The 18,272-nt window shown below is 41.6% G+C and overlaps 1 protein-coding gene across 5 annotated transcripts; it reads left to right on the top strand.

Annotated features, from left to right (window-relative positions):
- The first annotated feature begins 1,472 nt into the window (after window positions 1-1,472).
- Window positions 1,473-17,734, top strand: TCP11L2 (t-complex 11 like 2). 5 transcript variants are annotated; one of them, XM_071551032.1, is made up of 11 exons: window positions 1,474-1,820; window positions 4,404-4,522; window positions 6,500-6,669; window positions 8,570-8,705; window positions 8,931-9,051; window positions 9,772-9,992; window positions 10,862-10,998; window positions 11,998-12,185; window positions 13,533-13,714; window positions 14,418-14,590; window positions 15,145-17,734. In XM_071551032.1, exons 3-11 carry the CDS (start codon window positions 6,534-6,536, stop codon window positions 15,393-15,395), a joined length of 1,545 nt encoding a protein of 514 aa, XP_071407133.1. In that variant the 5' UTR covers window positions 1,474-1,820; window positions 4,404-4,522; window positions 6,500-6,533; the 3' UTR covers window positions 15,396-17,734. The 5 variants fall into 5 exon arrangements, with proteins under 5 accessions (XP_071407135.1, XP_071407133.1, XP_071407132.1 ...); XM_071551031.1 differs by having other exon boundaries at window positions 4,401-4,522; XM_071551035.1 differs by having other exon boundaries at window positions 1,476-1,820; window positions 4,401-4,522; window positions 8,573-8,705.
- Window positions 17,735-18,272: the final 538 nt, after the last annotated feature.

Here is an 18,272-nt window from a genome sequence, read left to right as displayed (position 1 = left end):
GGGCACTGCTACAGCTGAAAACAAAGGTTGTTTTAAAGCCATCCCTTTCTGGGATCCCATCTCTTACTCCATGATTTAGGGGTTATCCCTGAGATACTTTTTCCTTTAAAACTGATCTTTCATACAAATGTTTAGAACCTAGTTTCCTTCGTGAGGCTGAGGCACCCCTTTCCCTTCCTGTGCAAACTAGGCCACTGAGCAGCACACGTTTCCACAACTAGCAGTCCACACAAGACAGCATAAAAAATGAACCCTAACTCACTGTGTTTCCACAATTGTGTTTCCACAATTACTCTGTGAAGTTTTAACTTTTAAATTAATTAATAATTAATAATTAATCAGCAGCCGTCACAGGAAGGACTCAGGTTGTCCCCATCTTTCAGATGGCATTTAAACAAAAATCGATGTTAAAAATAATAATTAATATCCTTGAAAGTGGTAACAGTCCTGTATAAGGCAGTCCATCTGTATACCATCAGTCTTCTCCAAAGCCCTTTTGAGGTTCTTGCAGACTGTCATTGCCATCTGACATGCACAAAGTGGGGCAAACTGGGGCAAACACGGTTATTTAAAACAACGTCTTCTTTACAGAAGCTATCGGATTAGTCTGTTGGAGTTAATCCCATTTAATGTCTCTGAAGGCTGGGCTCAGAGCAGCGGGACCGGCAGGTGCTCTGCACCGCTGGGAGTGAGCGCTCCCACTGCAGCAGGACACTTGGCATTTGCATAGCCAACTCCATTCCCTGCTTGAGCCTTTGCTTTTATACCAGAGGTGAGCGGGATGCACAGTGGGCTTTAGTCTGCAATAGATGAATACAACACCCATTCCGTATGGGGAACTACACTACACATGCTAAAGGTAATTTGTGTGAAGGGGAGCCCTGTCTCCATGACGAGCAATGCTGGAGTTAGTGAGCTCTTGCTTCAGAGGTGACTTCCAGTGTTTTGCCCTCTGTGCTTCCTGGTGGATGAGGCAGTGGTGGCACGTAGGTCCTGTGACAGGAAGAGATGATGACCCTGGACAGGCACGGCTGGCCCAGTGGGTGCGTGAAGCTGCCCAGTGCATGAGGTCAGTACACAGCAGTAAGCAAAGCATTTATAATGATAGTGCTGCACTGCCCCGTGCTGCGTTCCTCAGTGGGCGCTCAGAGGCCTCAACACCGCAGCCCTGAGCGAGGCGGGTGACGAAACTCGTCATGGTCCCCAGTGGCTCACCTCACACTGAGGGGGCGGGAGTGGCAAGGGGGGGGCCAAGATGGCGGGGGCACCTCACAACCCCCACCGACTAAGGAAACCAGGGTTAGGAAAGCATGTTTAAAGCCTCCTCAGCAGCGGAGCAAACAGATGGGCAACCCCACGCTGCGACTCTGCCCATTTCCTGCCCCTCAGCCCCGGCCCCGGCCGGGGCGGGGAAGGGGCGGTCCCGGCACGGACCGACGGGGCGCTTCCGTAAACACCACCCAGCCCTGCCCCTGCCTCCCCCTGCACGCCGGCACGGACCATTCTCAGCGCGGGGGAGTCCGCGCCAGCGTCTGCCCGTCTCGCCTCTCGTTTCAAACTGCTTAGTGCCCGGCGCCAGGCAGAAGGAGGAGACAAGGACAGTTCCTGCCGGGATAACCGGCGGTTGGCCAAGTCCCTCGAGCTAACTCGCCGCTGGCAGGCAGGAAAAGGTGGCTCGCCTGCCCCCGCCTCCGGCAGAGATGGGTGTGCCCGGGAAAGACACTAATAGTCCAGGCTGGGTCTTTAAACCCGGGGGGGTGTTCGGGACCGGCGAGCGCCGCGCAGGACGGAGGAGGGGACCGGGACCGGGACCGACCGAGGTGAGCGCGGCAGGGCAGGGCATGGCGGGGCAGGGCTGCGGCGGCCGGCGGCGTTGCCACGCGGCGGACTGTCCGGGCACGCAGGGGCGCTGGGCCGCGGGGTGAGTCCGGGTCAGGGCTGGCCGGGAGCTGCCGCCCACCCGTGCGGTGCGGGTGACTGGGGGGCGGCGGGCTGGCCCCTCGCTTTGCTGCCCCGCTGCAGCACGGGGGTCCTGCGGTCCCAGAGCAGTGCTCCTCTTGCCCCGTGTCTCTTGGGCTTTCGCCGGCCTTTGGTGCCCGCCGGGACGGGGCGCAGCCGCGGGTTCCCCCCGCAGCCCCGGCCCAGCAGCGCAAGGGCACCGCAGCACCTCCCCGGGGCACGGGAGACTCCGGAGCGGCGGCACCGCTCGCCCTCCCTGCGGCTGACAGAGAGCGCCCTCTCCGCTTGTCCCCCGGCCTGCCTCCCTCCCCCCGGGCCGGCCCTTGGAGACGCTGTTTGTTTTGACCGGCGAGTGCCAACCTCCTGCCTCTGGTAACTGTTAAAAACATGGGGCCGGGGGAGGAGACAGATGGAGGAAGAGGAGGAGCCGCGGGCCCCGCTCGGTCCCCCCGGGGGCGGGCAGGGCTGCCAGGGGCAGGGGCAGGGGCAGGGGCAGGGCAGGGCAGGGCAGGGCGGGGGGCGCGGCCGCGTCCCGCTCCCACGTGCGGGTCTGTGAGCCCTCCTGAAGAGAAGTTCGTGTTCAAAGGAAGAGCTGCGGAGCTAAAAAGCTAAAGGGGAGAAATGCCGGCTGCAAGATGTGAAAAGCAGCCGCCAGGAAACGCAAGTAACTCTTAACAAAGGCTCTTTTCTGCTCCTGTGCCGTGAGTTCTGGCAAAGGTGGAGTCAGTGAAAGGGAAACTCGAGCCCAGATGAGATTCGGTCGGTGCCAGCTTGAAGATAGTAAGAATGTGAGCCCAGCAGAATAAACAAAGTTAAGACTGTAGTGGTAAAACTGGACAGAGCACTCGTAAGTCCTTGTGTCCACGCACACTTTCTTTGAACAAAGCAAGGCTGTGGAAAATCTTTTCCTGAAGATGGTATCTGAAGGAAAAAAAAACCCAACTGTTCCAAAGTCTTGTTTTTTCCCCCTTCAGGTATTTCATAAAGTAACTTCTAAAGCAAACCTTTAGGAATAAAAAGTATCCTCTAAACCTAATCAGATTTTGCATTCTTGATCAGTTCTAAGTGATCAGTTGGGTGATCTGGTGATCATGTAACAGCAAGATGCCTTCAAGCATCAAGTTTTGTATTCGTTGTATTTTTAGTGAAAAGAATAATCCCCAACTGTCTAAACAGCATCAGAAATGTAAGAATTTAGTTCTCTATTATTAACTAAAATCTTGATGTTGGTAAATTTAGAAGGTACTTTTAGCTTGTTATCCCATTTAGAGTATAGCCTTAAAAACTCCTGCAGTATAGCAGTGAAGCCCCCTATGAAGATATCCAACCTAATAAAAGTGTAAACATCAGTAGCTCTTAATGCTGAAGAGTAAAGTAGGTTGAAACCACAGGCTGACCATGTAACAGAATAGGTAGGATATTAACCAGTGTATTAAAACAACATCCTAATATGTAATACCTAATGAACAGCTCAAAAAAAAAAGTATTGTCTATTCAAGATGGTGAGTTACAAAGAGATCTTAAAAGGCTAAAGGGCTGTCTGAAATATTTTGCATGGCCATTATACTATTTTAAACTTAAAATTGCATATGGACTTTCATTAATAATTAATGAGAAGCTCCATGCTGTCTACAAAAGTGTAAGGAAAATCAGCTCTTAAGAAAGGACTAAGTGATTTAGTTGTCTATTGTTGTAACTAATTAGAAATGCCATTTTTTGTTTGTATTTCTCTTTGATATGCTCAATGACTGGAGTTTTGCCTACGTGTTTTAGCTGCTGGGCAGCAGATAGAAAAACTGTAGATGAGGTATGTTTAGTTTGATGTGTTTATCTTTTAAACTTGAAATTTAGCAATAATGTTCTGAATTTGCAGAATACACCCATTCTTCCTTCCTATTATGTTTGAGGCATTCTATTTGTCATTTTACTGTGGCAAAAGGTTGCAGTATTTTTTTTGTGTGTCATCGCCTATTGCAGTGTTGAAACTTCTTATTTAAATTAAGCCTTCTGAAGCGCTCTACTGACAGCTCTGCTACCTGCATATGTGTGTGTGCATGGTAGGGGCAGGTGTGGTCTTGGTACATCAAGATATGCCATGGGCCTCTTTGAAATGCAAGTATCCGTTGCAAAAAAATCATTTGCTGGGACTAGTGTGTAAGGACTTAATGTATACAGACTTCTATTTTCTACCTTAATGATTTGGTCTTCTTGGGAATCAAGATTTGAGTGGAAAATGGCAATGCTGACTTGCCTTCATGGCTGGTTTAGTACTTCTCTCAGGAGCACCTTGCAAATCTGAATATTTGAATATTTATTAGCATTATCATACTTCCAATTACGAGGAAGTTCTTGGAATGATGATGATGTTGTAAATTGTGTGAGAATTTGGAGGTTTTAATGGTCATTTAACTTCTTCCATGTTCTTAACACCTGGACTGAAGCAGCAGACTCATCTTGAAGTGCTCATACTAGGCAAGTCATTTACAAGACTTTGTGCCAGTTCACTGCTACCAGCTTTAATCAAATCCTTCGATGGACCACAGGCAACATTAACCTTTTGAAGGTTAGTTATTTATATGTAAATTAAAAGGCGTTATACATGATGAAAGCCTGGAAATACTGTGTTCTTGTACTGATGCAGAAAAAAATAGTGGGAGGGTAGTGCAAACTTTACAGTCTCTGTAGGATTATTGAGCAATTCCACATTAAGAACCTGGAGTGCATTCAACGGGTGGGTTGTCACAACTCGTTTCTGGTCAGCACTAACTTGGAGATCTGTAAGATACATTTTAGTTGAAGAAATAGTTTCTCTTCTGTAGCATTAACTAGTGACTCATTTCTAATTGTACCATAACACAATTTCCAAGCCAGTATCTCAGCTGCCTGGGTTTTTTAGGTTCTCTTGCAACTCTGTCTTGTTTAGTCAATCCTGTTTTAAATATCTGCTTGTTTTCAGTTGCTTGTTAGAAATTCTAATTTGCTGTTCTAGTAAGAGTTATGATGTTAAGGATCATGGGTAATGCTGCAGCAAGTCTTTAACTAAGCATGACCTCTGTATCCTAGCCTATCCTACTGGCTTCTTCAGTAAGGTAATAACCTAAGCTGTATTCTTGCTAACGTGATCAGTTCTTTTCACAAGGAAATAGCAAAAAGTATGACATAAATTAGGTGTTCAAGTGCATCCTGTTTCCTCGTGGGAGAGGAGGAAGAGGAAACATGCATTTAAGAAATGTTAATCATCTCAATTGATAGGGGAGTGCTCATCAGTGTAGTAGCTCGTCAGTTTATAAAGGGCTATTCAGGATGAGCTGGTATCCAAAAAATGAAATGCTCTAAGCTGTAACCAGATGCCAGCATAAAGAAATCTTCATTTTTACTACCTTCTGTCTGTTCCAGGACCCCGAAATATGTTGATTTATGTAAATACACAAAAAGATTATCCTTTCATTGCCCAAAAGTGGCTTTTTCAAGTTCAGCAGATGCAGAGCAGGTGCAGTATTCCCTGATACTAAAATTGATGAAGTTTAATCATAAATGAAATGACCTTAGTTAAAATTGCTGATGGAAACCATTGTTGGCTATGTCTCTTGATAGAAGAGTCTCTTGATAGAAGAGTCTACTACAGAATGCCTTATGGCCATACTCAGAGCTACTTTTGGTATCTGGGCCAAATTCCTTTGGTAGTAATTACAGATGACTTGCAGCATCCCATTTTAATCTTATATTATAATGAACATATTTTTCCCTTCCTGTCATACAGCTGTTAATCATCTGTATCACACTGTGCAGCTGTCCAGATTTTCTGCAATTGCAGATTTTATGCCTGGGAGGCAGTTCCTTTACGTAGACAGAAGCACTGTGAAGTGTGACACGTCGCAGTCGTGGTTGTCATCTATGCTAAATATAATGTTAGAGGCTCAGAGTTGCCATTGACTAAAAACAGAAAACCTCTCCACCCCCACCCTTAGGAGGAATGGTTTTGGGGTCTGTGCCATTGTTGATCTGATTCTGAGCACAGACTCACCTAAAGCAGCAGGCCAGACTTTCAGCGACACCCTGTCAGAAATGTAGTATTCTGAATGACTTGCCTGTTCTCCCCCTGCAACTTCTGTGTTTGCTTCACAGTTGTTACACTCAGTGCTGTCTGTTTGTGGAAGGACGCTCATTGCTAAACATCACTTGGTGAAGTCAGATGAGGGACAGTAACATCATGAGATGCCTTTATGGAGATTGAAAACGTATACAGTTCATGGAACTAGCAACTTCAGGGGTTACTGTGGGTAGTCTTTCTGTTTTTTAAATATAACAAATTTACAGACTGTCTTTAACATAATCCTTAAGGTATAAAACAGCTGAAGGTACCAAACTTTCTTACAGAACAGGTACGGTTCGACATGTCAAGCCAGATCCTTTTTGTGGCAACTGTTTGAGAAAGGCAGCTATTTATTCTTCATTCACAATATAATACCAGTGTTTGACTCCTGAAAAACAAACAAAAAATTAAGTTCTAGTTTTGTGGGAATGGTATTTGTCTTTCCAGGTCTTGTTTGCTGTTGCAGCTAAAGGGAATCAGAATGCCTCTCAGTGATGATCAGAACAGCGATTCAGATTCTTCACGCCTCTCGGAAAGCACCGCAACTTCCAGTGACTCTGAATATTCACGGCAGAGCTTTAACAGCGATTCCTCAAGCAAACCCAGCTCCCCAGCGTGTAAGCCTATTGCAACCTTACCTGCATTGTGCATAGACCAATAAGGCTAACTTATCTTGATTCTCTTTGCTGTCATGGATAGAAGTGGGATTCTGAATCTGTTTAAGAGTATTAAGAGAAAGGCATGGCTTTCTCTCTGTTGTGAAGCAGTGCATCTCCATGCGTGTGTGTGCTGGTTTAAAGGTGAACCAGCAGGGGAAATGAACTCACCACGAGAGAGATTATAAATCAGAGCTAAAATTTAATAATATTACAATAACAACACTGACACACAAGGGAAATTGCTTTCAACTCACAAAACTCCAGCAGTATAACCCAGTGTCCTAGGGCACAAACCCAAGGGGGTTTGTTTGCCCTTGTGCTGAGCCCCTGTGGTTCCCCCGAGTCCAGAGCAACAGGAAAAGAAAAACCTGTTGGTGCAGGCGAGGGCTGTGGTCTGGTCGAGAGTGGTGATCTCCTGTCAAGGTCCTGCTGCTGCTCTGGATCTGACGAGAAGTTCCCGAGGTCTTCTTACCCACCACTTATGTACCCTCAGGGAGCACCCAGTCCCTCCCCCTGGGCGGGGACTCACACAATGGGTGATTAACTCTGGGAGCCAGAGGGTGTTGAACTGTTGATGGCCCATTAGCAGCTCCGCCCCCCCCCTCAGGCTGGGTGTGAAGGTGATAATGGCTCCCTGGGCAGCTGCTGCTAATGGCCCATTAACCTTGGGGAATGAATAGAGGGGGTAGAATACACAGCTTTGATCACCCCCACACAGGGTTAGCTGCTCCCTCCTGCTGAACTAGGACAGTGTGGAACACCACCACCAGCAGCTGTATCCACAGGGGTCTCCCTGTGCACTCCTACCCTTCAGAAAGTGTAAGAAAAGTGTGGCACCACAAACATCCTACTCTTGAGCTAACCTTGACATTGGTAGCAGTGTCCCACTCAAACATATGTTGTTTTGTGCAGAGAGTGGGTTTCCTCTGTTTGATCCCTGTGCTTAAAAATTAATTCTGTAACTTACAGGTTTGTAATATTATATCAAGTTACATGAAATTAATCTGTAATTCACATTTTTCTTCCATAAATATTAGAATCAAACAGAAAACACACATTTGCACAAGGAAGATAATTTCAGTAATGATAAAACTTTGGTTAAGATGTAGTTCATGTTTGTGTCTGTAAGCATTCTTGGACCATGCAGACTTGTTACCGCTGTGTAAGGGAAGTCTTACACTAAAACAAGGCCTGTCAGTGGAGCTGCAATTAGCAACTGGCTCTGTGTAACTAGTCTTCCAAATACTAAATTAAATGATAGAATTTTGGTTTTTAGAAACTTTGGGAATTTGCTCTTGCTTTCCAGTGTAGAGTTTGTTTTGTTGTTATACTCTTTTTTTACAAATAAGTAGTAACTTGGGTTCCACAGCAGATGAAAGATCTGTTGATTTTAAGTGAGGGGTTCCCAAGTCAGTAACTTCAGAACCCTCTGAACAGGCAATAAAACCACAATATAGCCATTATGTGCTTAGAATGATAATGGACATCTGGTATCTGTTATTGCCCATGCTTTTGGTCTGGTAGATTTGACAGTACAGTTAATATGAAATCTGTGGAATGCAAGATCCTGTTTGAAAGGGTCAAACAAGGGTATCGTAGTTCAGATGCATAAATATGAAATTGCTTCACATAATGTTTTGAGGTTTGTGTGGTGTTACCCCCCACAACACACCCCTGATAAGCTGGGAGTTTCCTGAGTTAGTGTTCTAAGAAGATATAAAGACCTGGTAATCTTAGGTTGTTTCTTCTAGAGTACTAGATTCCAGTTAGCAAGCAGTAAAATTCCTGTATTTCAGTATTTTTCAATTGCACTTATCAATTCCAGATATTTGGCTTGATGTGATCTTGTTTGTTCCAGCAGCGAGCCCTCCTAAGTTTATTACATTTGATGAACTGATGGCAGCTACAAGAAATTTGTCAAACTGGACTCTAGCTCATGAAATTGCTGTAAATGCAAATTTTTGCATAAAACATGAAGACTTCCCACAAAACAGGTAGGAGCCTGACTTTTGCAAAAAGCAGCACTGGGATTTGGAAGAGGGGAGAAATGAAAGGAGCATGTTTTGAGAGCTGTGATCCACAGCCCAGGGAAGATGTGATTGCGGGGCATAATACCTGGTGAGGTGTTTCCCAACAAGTGGTCAGGCTCATCTAAAACAGTTACCAAGGATGAGAGAGAGTTGGGAGTCTTTTCTGTGTCTAATTGACTTACTCCACAGCTTTGCAGGCACAGTGAAACAAATTGTACACAAGGCGTTTTGGGATCATTTGGAATCGGAACTGAATGAAGATCCTCCAGAATATGAACATGCTATCAAGCTCTTTGAGGAAATTAAGGAGGTAACTCTCCTTCTCCATATTGTTCTGTCACCTTAGGTCTGAGAGGCTGGCTCTTACTTCACTGAAGGGTCTGCTTAACTTAGTCAGGCCAACACCCTCAAGTTTGTTCTTGTAAGATGAAGCCATGATTATTCAGAACTGAAAATGGTGTCTGTCTGTAGTACATTTGTATTAACCAGGAATATGGCCACAAACACAGCATGGCATGTTTACTCAGCTTTCAGTGCGTGATGAGGAGCTGAAAGGCATCTCTTCTCACAAAGCTTTGCATTTCTACTAGCCTATTTCCAGAAACATGCTGTGAGGTTAGGGCATGAACAGGAGCATAAACATGACTGCACCTGCTTACTTAGACTTCCTTGTTTGATTATCACACAGGTGAGCATACAAACCTTCAATCGTGCCACACTGCCAAGTCTTTCAAAATTTTAAGTTAGCAAATGTTTGTTTTACAGGGCAGCCTCCCCGCTTTTGAAGGAGTCTAATTGTTAACTTACTTTCTGTTTTACTGGCTTTGAGCATTTTTGGAGAACTGTACTGTGATCCTTTTAACAGTCCTTTATTCCCTACTATCTTAGATAATGTTCAGTCTTAAAATGTCTTGTTACAGTCTATCAGCTACATACACTTGACATTAATAGTAAATCTCACTTTGGTGTGTTTGTTAAGTGGTTCAGTTTTTATTGATAAGCTTTTCATTTTTTCCCCCTCCTAATTTAGATTCTTCTTTCCTTCCTGACTCCTGGAGCAAACAGGATGCACAATCAAATTTGTGAAGTTCTAGATACGGATCTTATAAGACAGCAGGCAGAACACAATGCTGTTGATATTCCTGGGCTAGCTAACTATATCATCAACACTATGGGAAAGTTGTGTGCTCCAGTAAGAGACAACGATATAAAACAGTTAAAGGCAACTGACAATATCGTAGAATTACTGAGGTTGGTATTGGGGTGAGGGTTTTTAGAGAAAAAACCTATTCCCTGAAAGAGTTCTGGGGAGTGGAAGAGGGTGGTAAAGTGTTAGGAAGTCGTAAATTGTCTCAGTTTATATAACACCTGTTCTGACACACTGGGCAGGTTGTGTCTCCTGCTTTGTAGTGAACAGGGTGGGATACCTGGATGAAACCAGGCAGCTCTGAGTATCTAAGCCAACAACCCTTGCAATAATCTGTTTCAGAAACGGGGGGGGTTTGATGTCTTGTTCATCCTTACAAAATGTAAGCAGCACATTTGTACTGCTCCTTCTTGAAGTGTGAATTATTGCATGCTTCCTCTGGGAGGCCAAACTTTGGATTTGAAAGTTCTGTAGTGAAGATCTTATTACCTGAACTTGAGTACAACTTTTACATCAAAGGACAGAACCAATTTACTGCTCCTTAGGTACACTGAAGTACTAAGAGTAAATGGTAGTTGTTCTTCTGCTTATATACAGGGCCCAAAGCAACTGGTTCAGAAGGATTATTTCTCTTGATGCAATCAGGGTGACTGAAAGGTTAAAATCTCTTCATTTAGGCTGAAATGTACCAATTCCTGTAGTTCTTGCAAACCTTTCTCTTACTGTTTCAGGGTTGCAACATTTAGTGATGCTGCATTTGTCCTGTTCTCTGTAACTTGGATCAAGCCTTAAACACACTACTCCTTCAAGTATTCCAGATGATAGATAACATATCTGTTACTCTGAAGTACCAATGAAGGAGTTTACTTCTTCCAGAAGTGTAATTAAAGTGCTAATATACACATACTTCACATGTGCTGGTTAAAATTAATAGACTGAATTAAACTCTGAGATTTTAAATTCTTCCTTTCAGACAAATATTCCGTGTTTTGGACCTGATGAAGGTGGATATGGCAAACTACACAATTAAAAGCCTTAGGCCATACCTCTGTCGTAATTTGGTGAACTACGAAAGAACAAAATTCCAGGAAATTCTTGAAGAAACACCAAGTATGTATTGTGCTGTACTTAAATTAAACTTTTCTTTAAAAAGAGGACCATTTAAAGACATGGTGTGAAAATCTATAACTTGCAGTTAACTTAGAGGAAAACTTCAATTTCTTGTCTCTGTCTAACTAATGCAAAAGTTTTTGACAAGCAAGCTACCACTGGGTGATTGCTTAACTTGCTATAAAGTTTATTTATCTGTAATCTGGGGCACTTCAGACAAACTTACATTTGCCAAATTGGTTGGTATCTGAAAACAAACAGTGACTCTTGCTGTCTGGATGCAGAAGCCCTACATAAGATGAGACCTTTCTTTTGCACACAGCAATGGTGTTGTTAGTCTGAAGTAAACACGTAAAACCAGTTAGTGTGCCTGAAAATTGGAAGGGATAAGATGAATTTTTTAATAAAGAAAATGCAGTCTCTGAACAAAACTTAGATGATGCAAAGTAAACTTGATCCACTATTGCAGGTTTTGTGTAATATGGCTAAACAGTGTTCAGAAGTATATCTACCAAGAAGAATAGGTAAGTTTGTTAAAATGTGGAGCAGAAGCTTCTAAAATGGAAGGATTGAGCTACTGATATGGCCCACAATGTTTGTATATGCAGCCTGAGAAAGAACTCTTCAAAGCATTTAATTTGTTGTAATAGAATTTATCTCCCTTCATGTCTACTTTTCAGTCCTGTGCCCTGACTGATAAATGGCCTCTCTAAAAAAGGGAAAACAATGCTTTGGAAACTCAAACTTTGAGATTTCTTCTACATAAAAGTAACAGTTTGCTGCTGGGTTTTTACAAACTAGATGGAGTATCAAGGTGACCAGTGGAAGGTGATCAAAGAAAGTGAGGGAGTGAGTTGACATGTGTGAAGACTTAGCTGTCCACTGTGTTTAAGTTTAGAAGTTCAATTCTCTTATGCATACAACTCTCTTTTTTTTCCTCAAGGTAGTGCTTCTTTTGATGAAGGCATGCAGTAAATCTGTGCTATTTGCAATACTTAGGTGCCCTGAATCTCACAACAGAATGGATAAAGGAATCGATAGAAGATGAGTTGTCATCTATTTCTGATGAGTCTTCATCATCCCCTGGTGCTGATAGTAGTTCAAAACCCATTATTAGTCCTACACTGGTGCTAAACAATGGCTACTTGAAACTGTTACAATGGGATTATTGCAAAACAATTCCAGAGGTAAGAAGTGTATTCTGGTGTCTTCAGCTTTCCAATTAAATAATTAGTGTAGTATAATAATCCTGCTGTTGATGACAATAAATGAATGTTCTCTTACACGCCTTAATTTTCGGCACAGTAAATTTGAAATTTGACGATTATGTGCTAGTCCAGTTTCTGAAGTTTGAGACAGGCAAGTCAACAACTAGAAAAGAACAAGGTAAAGGTTGTTTTCCCTTGCTCTCATCATGTCTCATTGGCTCCACCCTAAGAGCAATCTTAGTTGTGGTCAAAGCTGGGCCTTATACTCATGTACTTGGCTTTCTGTATCTTTTAAAGAACGGACTGTGGCATCCTGTTTTCCGAACAGCAGCAGGAACTGGTGGAATTGCACTTTGAAACAGAATCAGTAAAAATTTGAAGCCCTCTCAGCGCATGTAAACAATTGCTTCAAGAACCACTGTTCAGTTTTTTCTTCCAACTCCTGATTAGTGACCTCTGCAACTTTATGGAAAGTGTGATATTTGCCATTAGTCAGGGCTCAAATTTGCATTTGCAGGGAGAGCTTTAGCTGCACTTAGGGTGGCCTGGCAGAGAATGTACTGAATATGTGGGGATGCTCTTAGTGCTGTCAGTTGGTGCACAGAAGGGAAAACACCTTATTCTGACCTTTCTGTGAACAGTTTTGTATAAGAGCTACACACAGGTATTTTCTGATGGATCTTGTCTGCCAGACTAAGAAACTGCTACCAACTACAGGTGAATGTTAACACCCTTGTGCTGCTCAGTGGAGGGATTTGGTCATATGCACTCTTTCTAACCTAAAATAAGTCACTCCAGCTATGTCTTGCTGTGGGAATTACATACATTCTTGGTGCAATCAACTGGCTTTTTGCTATAGCAGGTTATGTATCACTTGCAGACCGGCTCTGATGGTTGAACTGCTGCTTTTCAAGCACAGTTGTTCATCACAGTCTGTCAGTTACAAATCCAGGCACTTTTCAAGGGACCGTCAAATCCAGAAGACTGTTCAGTCTGTAACTTTGTACAGTGTCCTGGATGCTCTGAGCATTTCACATCGTGGGCTGAGTTGCTGGTTGCAGACCTGTCAGCAGTAATGAGGAATAAGATGCATTGGCCTCAGTTCCCTCTACACTTGAAGGCATTACTTTTCTTCCCACCACAGATTTACTTCTGGTACTTGTATACAATGCCACTGCATATTTAGGGTATTTCACCTGCTCGCTTTTCTGGCTTTGCATATTTGTGATTTAAAATAGTAATGCTTCATGATTATATCCTAGATCTGTCCTTTTTCTGTCTTTCTCCCTCCTTATTCCTAAATGAATATTATTCTTTCGATTCTAGACTCTAATAACAGATGAAGTTCGTCTGCAGGAGTTGAGAGAAAAGCTCAATCAATTAAAAATCATAGCTTGTGTTTCTCTCATAACAAACAATATGGTGGGTGCAGCAATTGTAGATGTGCCTGATTTTGCTGATCAGCTGAAAAGGATCTCTGTTCCTCTTCTTGAAGGCATGAACAAGAAGTAAGGCCTTGTTTTTATCACTCTTTATTTTTTTAACAGGAAGCAGTTGGAAACAATTCTAGTGTCATAGTGCTTGTTATTAATAGGAAGATACCAAATTTTAATCATCTGTTTATTCCTTTTATAATGTAAGTTCATATGTTAGACACATGTTTTCAATGTTAGGTTTTAATGAAATCTTAATCTTGATGTTAGTGTAAACAATTTGGAGCCTAGTAATAAAGTTCATTCATACACTCCTAATACTGGACTGTGGCAATACATTCACTTAATTGTCTTACCAATTGCTTCAAACTTGTTATGAGTAGTTCAGGTTACCTGGCTGGCTATTTCTGCTGCTGCTGCTTGCACTACAAACAAGTCTAATGTTATCAGATAGTTTTCCATGCTCCTTTTTCTCATGAAATGCTATGCACGTGGCCCAGAAAAACACCCAGGCACAAGGGCAAAGTGAACTGGTGTCACTGCTGCACATTTGAAATTATTTTTTCCATTTGAATCACCACTGGGTCCTTATTTTATCTTCCACATAGAGATTTTCCTGTATCTTTAGATGTACATTAATCTGCAAAAGTAAAAGATAACTTTTCAAAATTCTCTCATTGCGGAGAGCAAGTTGAAAATAAACCAGAGATGACTGATGCCATCTTAACAATCTGTGCTACAGAAACTGCAGAAGTTAATGCTTTTCTATTTTTTCCAGAACTTTTGACTTGAAGGAGGCTCTGAATGCTATTGGTGTCCAGATTTGCAGCAAAGTGAACAAGTCTCTGACTGAAAGAGGTCTTCCCACTCTTAGTGAAGAAATGCAGAGTAATTTAATGGGTCAAATCGCTCACATTGTTGAGAAGAACAATCCTGTCTGTTCCTTGATTGGTTAGTAAGATTACTACGTAACTGTCATGTTATATATGTCTGTATATTAAATTACTTCCAGCAAGCTTGATCAGCTGTCTGATTATCTTTTAAAAGCATTTTCTTACTGCAGTAGAATACTAGCTGAACTAACACTAAGGAAATGTTGTTTACCTAGAGATGGTGTTCTTGGTCTGCTGGAGAGCATGGTTAGTCACAGCTAGAAATAATTCTAAAAGAGCCTGTACAGTCAAGCCTAGACAGCCTAGTATTTTGAAGATTTTATAAAAATGAGTGCTATTCAGTCTCCTCTCTGTCCATTCTGGGTTTACCTAATACGAAGTAGACTCCAGCTAAAAAACCACTAGGTTTAATGTAACTTACTGCAGTAGGTTTATGCTGTGTCCACCTTGCAGTAGCCAAACTTAAGAAGCTTTCAGTATTGTTTCCTATGTCAATACAGTCTTGGGAAAGAGTTAGTGCTTACATTGTTGGATTTTTTGCTGTGCTGATGTGCAGGGTGCTTACAAAATGACTTTACATTTGTTCTGAGCATACTTCATATTCCATTTCAGACAAACGAATCCAGCTCTTCATGGGAAGCTTGCTTGCTCTTCCAAGTGTCCAGAAGTGTATGCCTACTATGCCAGGAGGCCTTTCTGTGATTCAGACAGAGATGGAGGTTGTTGGATCTCAATATGCAAGCATTGTAAACTTCAATAAAAAAGTGTATGGACCATTCTATGCAAACATACTTAAAAAACTACTTTTTCCTGAGGCACCAATGGAGAAAGCAGAAGCAGAAACAGAAACATCTGACAATTAAAAAAAATTACCCCTTTATTATTTTCCAAGACACTGGGGAAGTCAGATCTCTAAGAACAGCCTATTCCAGTGACTGTTGATGGAAAAGGTCTTGTAAAATGTATACAGATAGTTTCTGAAATTCACTGTAAAAAATTAATTTCAAGGTCATATATATATTTTAATAGAAAAAAGTTTGTTTAATGAATTATCACTTGTAATAACCAGCGAATTATTAATTTTTCTGACAAACATTTATTATGATTTGCAGTGGGAAAGAGCTGGCAAAGTATTTACTGTTTTGCCACCATTAAAACAATGTTATTTTTCAACTCAAATATATTTACATATAGCAATGCATATTATGAAATGACAAAACAACTGTAGATAAAATTTACTATGCTTACACTGTATTTTTGTAGAGTAACATCAAAGACAACAATTATGTGTCTGAAAATACTTTGAAGAAGAAAGTATATCATGACTGCTTTAACCAGAACCAGATTCCTACTAGGCCAAGTTTGGGTACTCCTGCAGTTACTGGAAGCAGAACTTTGTTACATTAAGGAATGCCAGTGTTACAAGCCATTTGCAGTATAGCAGTTACAGAAGCAGCATTCACCACTTAAAATAAGAAATCATTCAGAACTTCTCAACTGTAATCGAGATTAATGATGAACACCTAAGAAACATGATGTTGGGGGGGTGGAGTAAATTTCTGTATATATAATGTTTATAAGCATTTTGTTTATTCAGTGGAGGTCATACAGATCTTTAATATGTGTATGTACTGATCTTTGACCTTAATGGATGGGTAGTAAGTATTTTTAAATTGGGTCTTTCTGCCCTTTATTCTCAAAAGCACTTAAGACTGACCTTACAATGTACCACAGAGCAACTCTCCCTTTTATGCCCTCGTCCAACAGAATATAAGCCTTTCACAACGTATTCTTAGGTCTGACAGCAAGAACCCAAGAAACAGTCATTCTTGAAAATATGATTGGATTCACTTTCATGGAGTCTGTGAGAAATGCTGCAGTTTTTTTCAAATTCCTTTGGAATAGGCCCCAGTATTTAGTTTCCATTTAAGGCATCAGGAGTCTTGTAAAGAGAAAATGAATAGGCTTGAACTTGAGAAATGTGGAAGTGAACTTACTAAGTTTACACAGGCTTTATTTTACATATTTCAGATTACTGGGATTAGAAACTGCTGGAATACATATTATAGACATGTTCTTGTCTATGAAATTGAATAATTTACTTGAAAATGATATTTTAATATATTACCATATAGTAGACCTTTTAAGATGTCATATATAAAAAGCCTCAGTGTGGTACAAGTTATAGCTTGTTTTTAATATTTTATATTACAATCTATTTTTTATGAAAAGACAAAAATAACCTGTAAAAGCTTAATGTGTCACACAAATTCTATGTGTACATTACTACGTTTATCATAAAGGTCTAAGGAAAACTGGGCATTATTAGCACTGTGGTTTTGTAGTCCATTTTTACAGGATTCTGTACCCTTTATAGTAAGGGCAATTACTTCTAGTCAGTTGCTTCTCGGAGTCCAAGGACTTCAGTCACATACACGTGACAGGGAAAACTCTCTTCAAACTGCCTTTTTAGAAAAATTTCAGTACAGTTTTGCTCTATCCCTTGTAAAAACATTGCACAAAATAAAGATGAGCATGTATTTTAAAGGGAACTGCCTCCTGGGAAACCTGAGAGAAAGGAAGTCTTAGAATATAATAATTGTGCCACTAGTTAAGCCAGGCTTGCTCATGTGGCTGTGAAATTTTGATGTGGAATTCACAATCATCAAGAGAAGAATGCTTTTCAAAAGCAGTTAGGGAGAATTAAATATTAGTCGTTTCCTCCATCTTTAGAAATACCTAAATGATTGTGAGCTTCAGCCAAAAGAGGATTTTATAACATTTGAATATGATTACTAACATGATTATGAACTTATCATAATACTTTATATGGATTCTATTGTACAAATTAATATCAAACTGTAGATTATTAAGGAACTGGAAAAACTGTCATACTAGTTTTTACCAGTAAATACTCAAAAAATAGAGTTCATCTAGGGTTTTTGATGATTAAGATGACTTGCAAAGGGCATTTTATAGCATGGCCTATGTGTCAAGTGATTGTTTGATGTATTTTAATGTTTTAAACTTGAACATTGCATCTGTTTAATGTCATATTGTTGCATGCTGTTTACGCTACCATGGCTGAAATGCACTTGACTCTGCTCTGAAATTGTCCTTGTGAAACAGGATACCATTCTGTTAACACCTTTCTTTGATAAAAAAGAGGGTCTGGATGCATTAAATTTTCTTTGTGATATCAGCAGTGGTGAAAAGTTATTTATATAAATTTTATTAAATGCAATGGGATGTTAAATGGCAAAGATAAATGACTGCAGTAATATGTTGTGACCCTTTTGCTGTAACTTCTCAGGAGCAGCTCACAGGTAAGGACTTTAATCCAGCTGTACAGGTAACATTCAGAACAGGCACTTGCTTAAATCTGACTGGAAGGAGAATGTGTTGGGTTTGCATGGCCAGGTCGGGGGGTGGCTACACAGGTGGCTGCCGTGGGAAGCTGCTGGAGTCTGACAGAGGACTTGCCATGGATTAAACATGGATTGTCGTGGATTAAACAATTCCTCAGACTGACTGTGCATTAGGCAGGAAACCAAATGGAAGTGGTCCGAAATATTGCTGCTCTTTATGTTTAGCCTGGGCCTTCCTGCCCGGGGTGCGTGGAGCCCAGCCCAGGCTGCGCGATGCTGCTCAGCAGAAAGCTGTGCAAGAACTGCTTAAAACGAGCTTAGTAATTACCAATGTGAGCTGCAAAAGGTTATGCCGCAGGGATCTGCAGAGGT

Source organism: Pithys albifrons, chromosome 3 (assembly GCF_047495875.1).
Source record: "Pithys albifrons albifrons isolate INPA30051 chromosome 3, PitAlb_v1, whole genome shotgun sequence".
Taxonomy (NCBI): Eukaryota; Metazoa; Chordata; class Aves; order Passeriformes; family Thamnophilidae; genus Pithys; species Pithys albifrons.
The sequence above is the reverse complement of the archived record's forward strand: the minus strand, read 5'-3'. Positions and strand labels throughout refer to the sequence as shown.

Coding starts and splice junctions, on each gene's coding strand:
- TCP11L2 (XM_071551034.1), top strand. CDS start 6,534: ATGCCTCTCAGTGATGATCAGAACAGCGATTCAGATTCTTCACGCCTC. Junction 6,670..8,569: donor CAAACCCAGCTCCCCAGCGT/GTAAGCCTATTG, acceptor TGTTTGTTCCAG/CAGCGAGCCCTCCTAAGTTT. Junction 9,993..10,861: donor AATATCGTAGAATTACTGAG/GTTGGTATTGGG, acceptor TCTTCCTTTCAG/ACAAATATTCCGTGTTTTGG.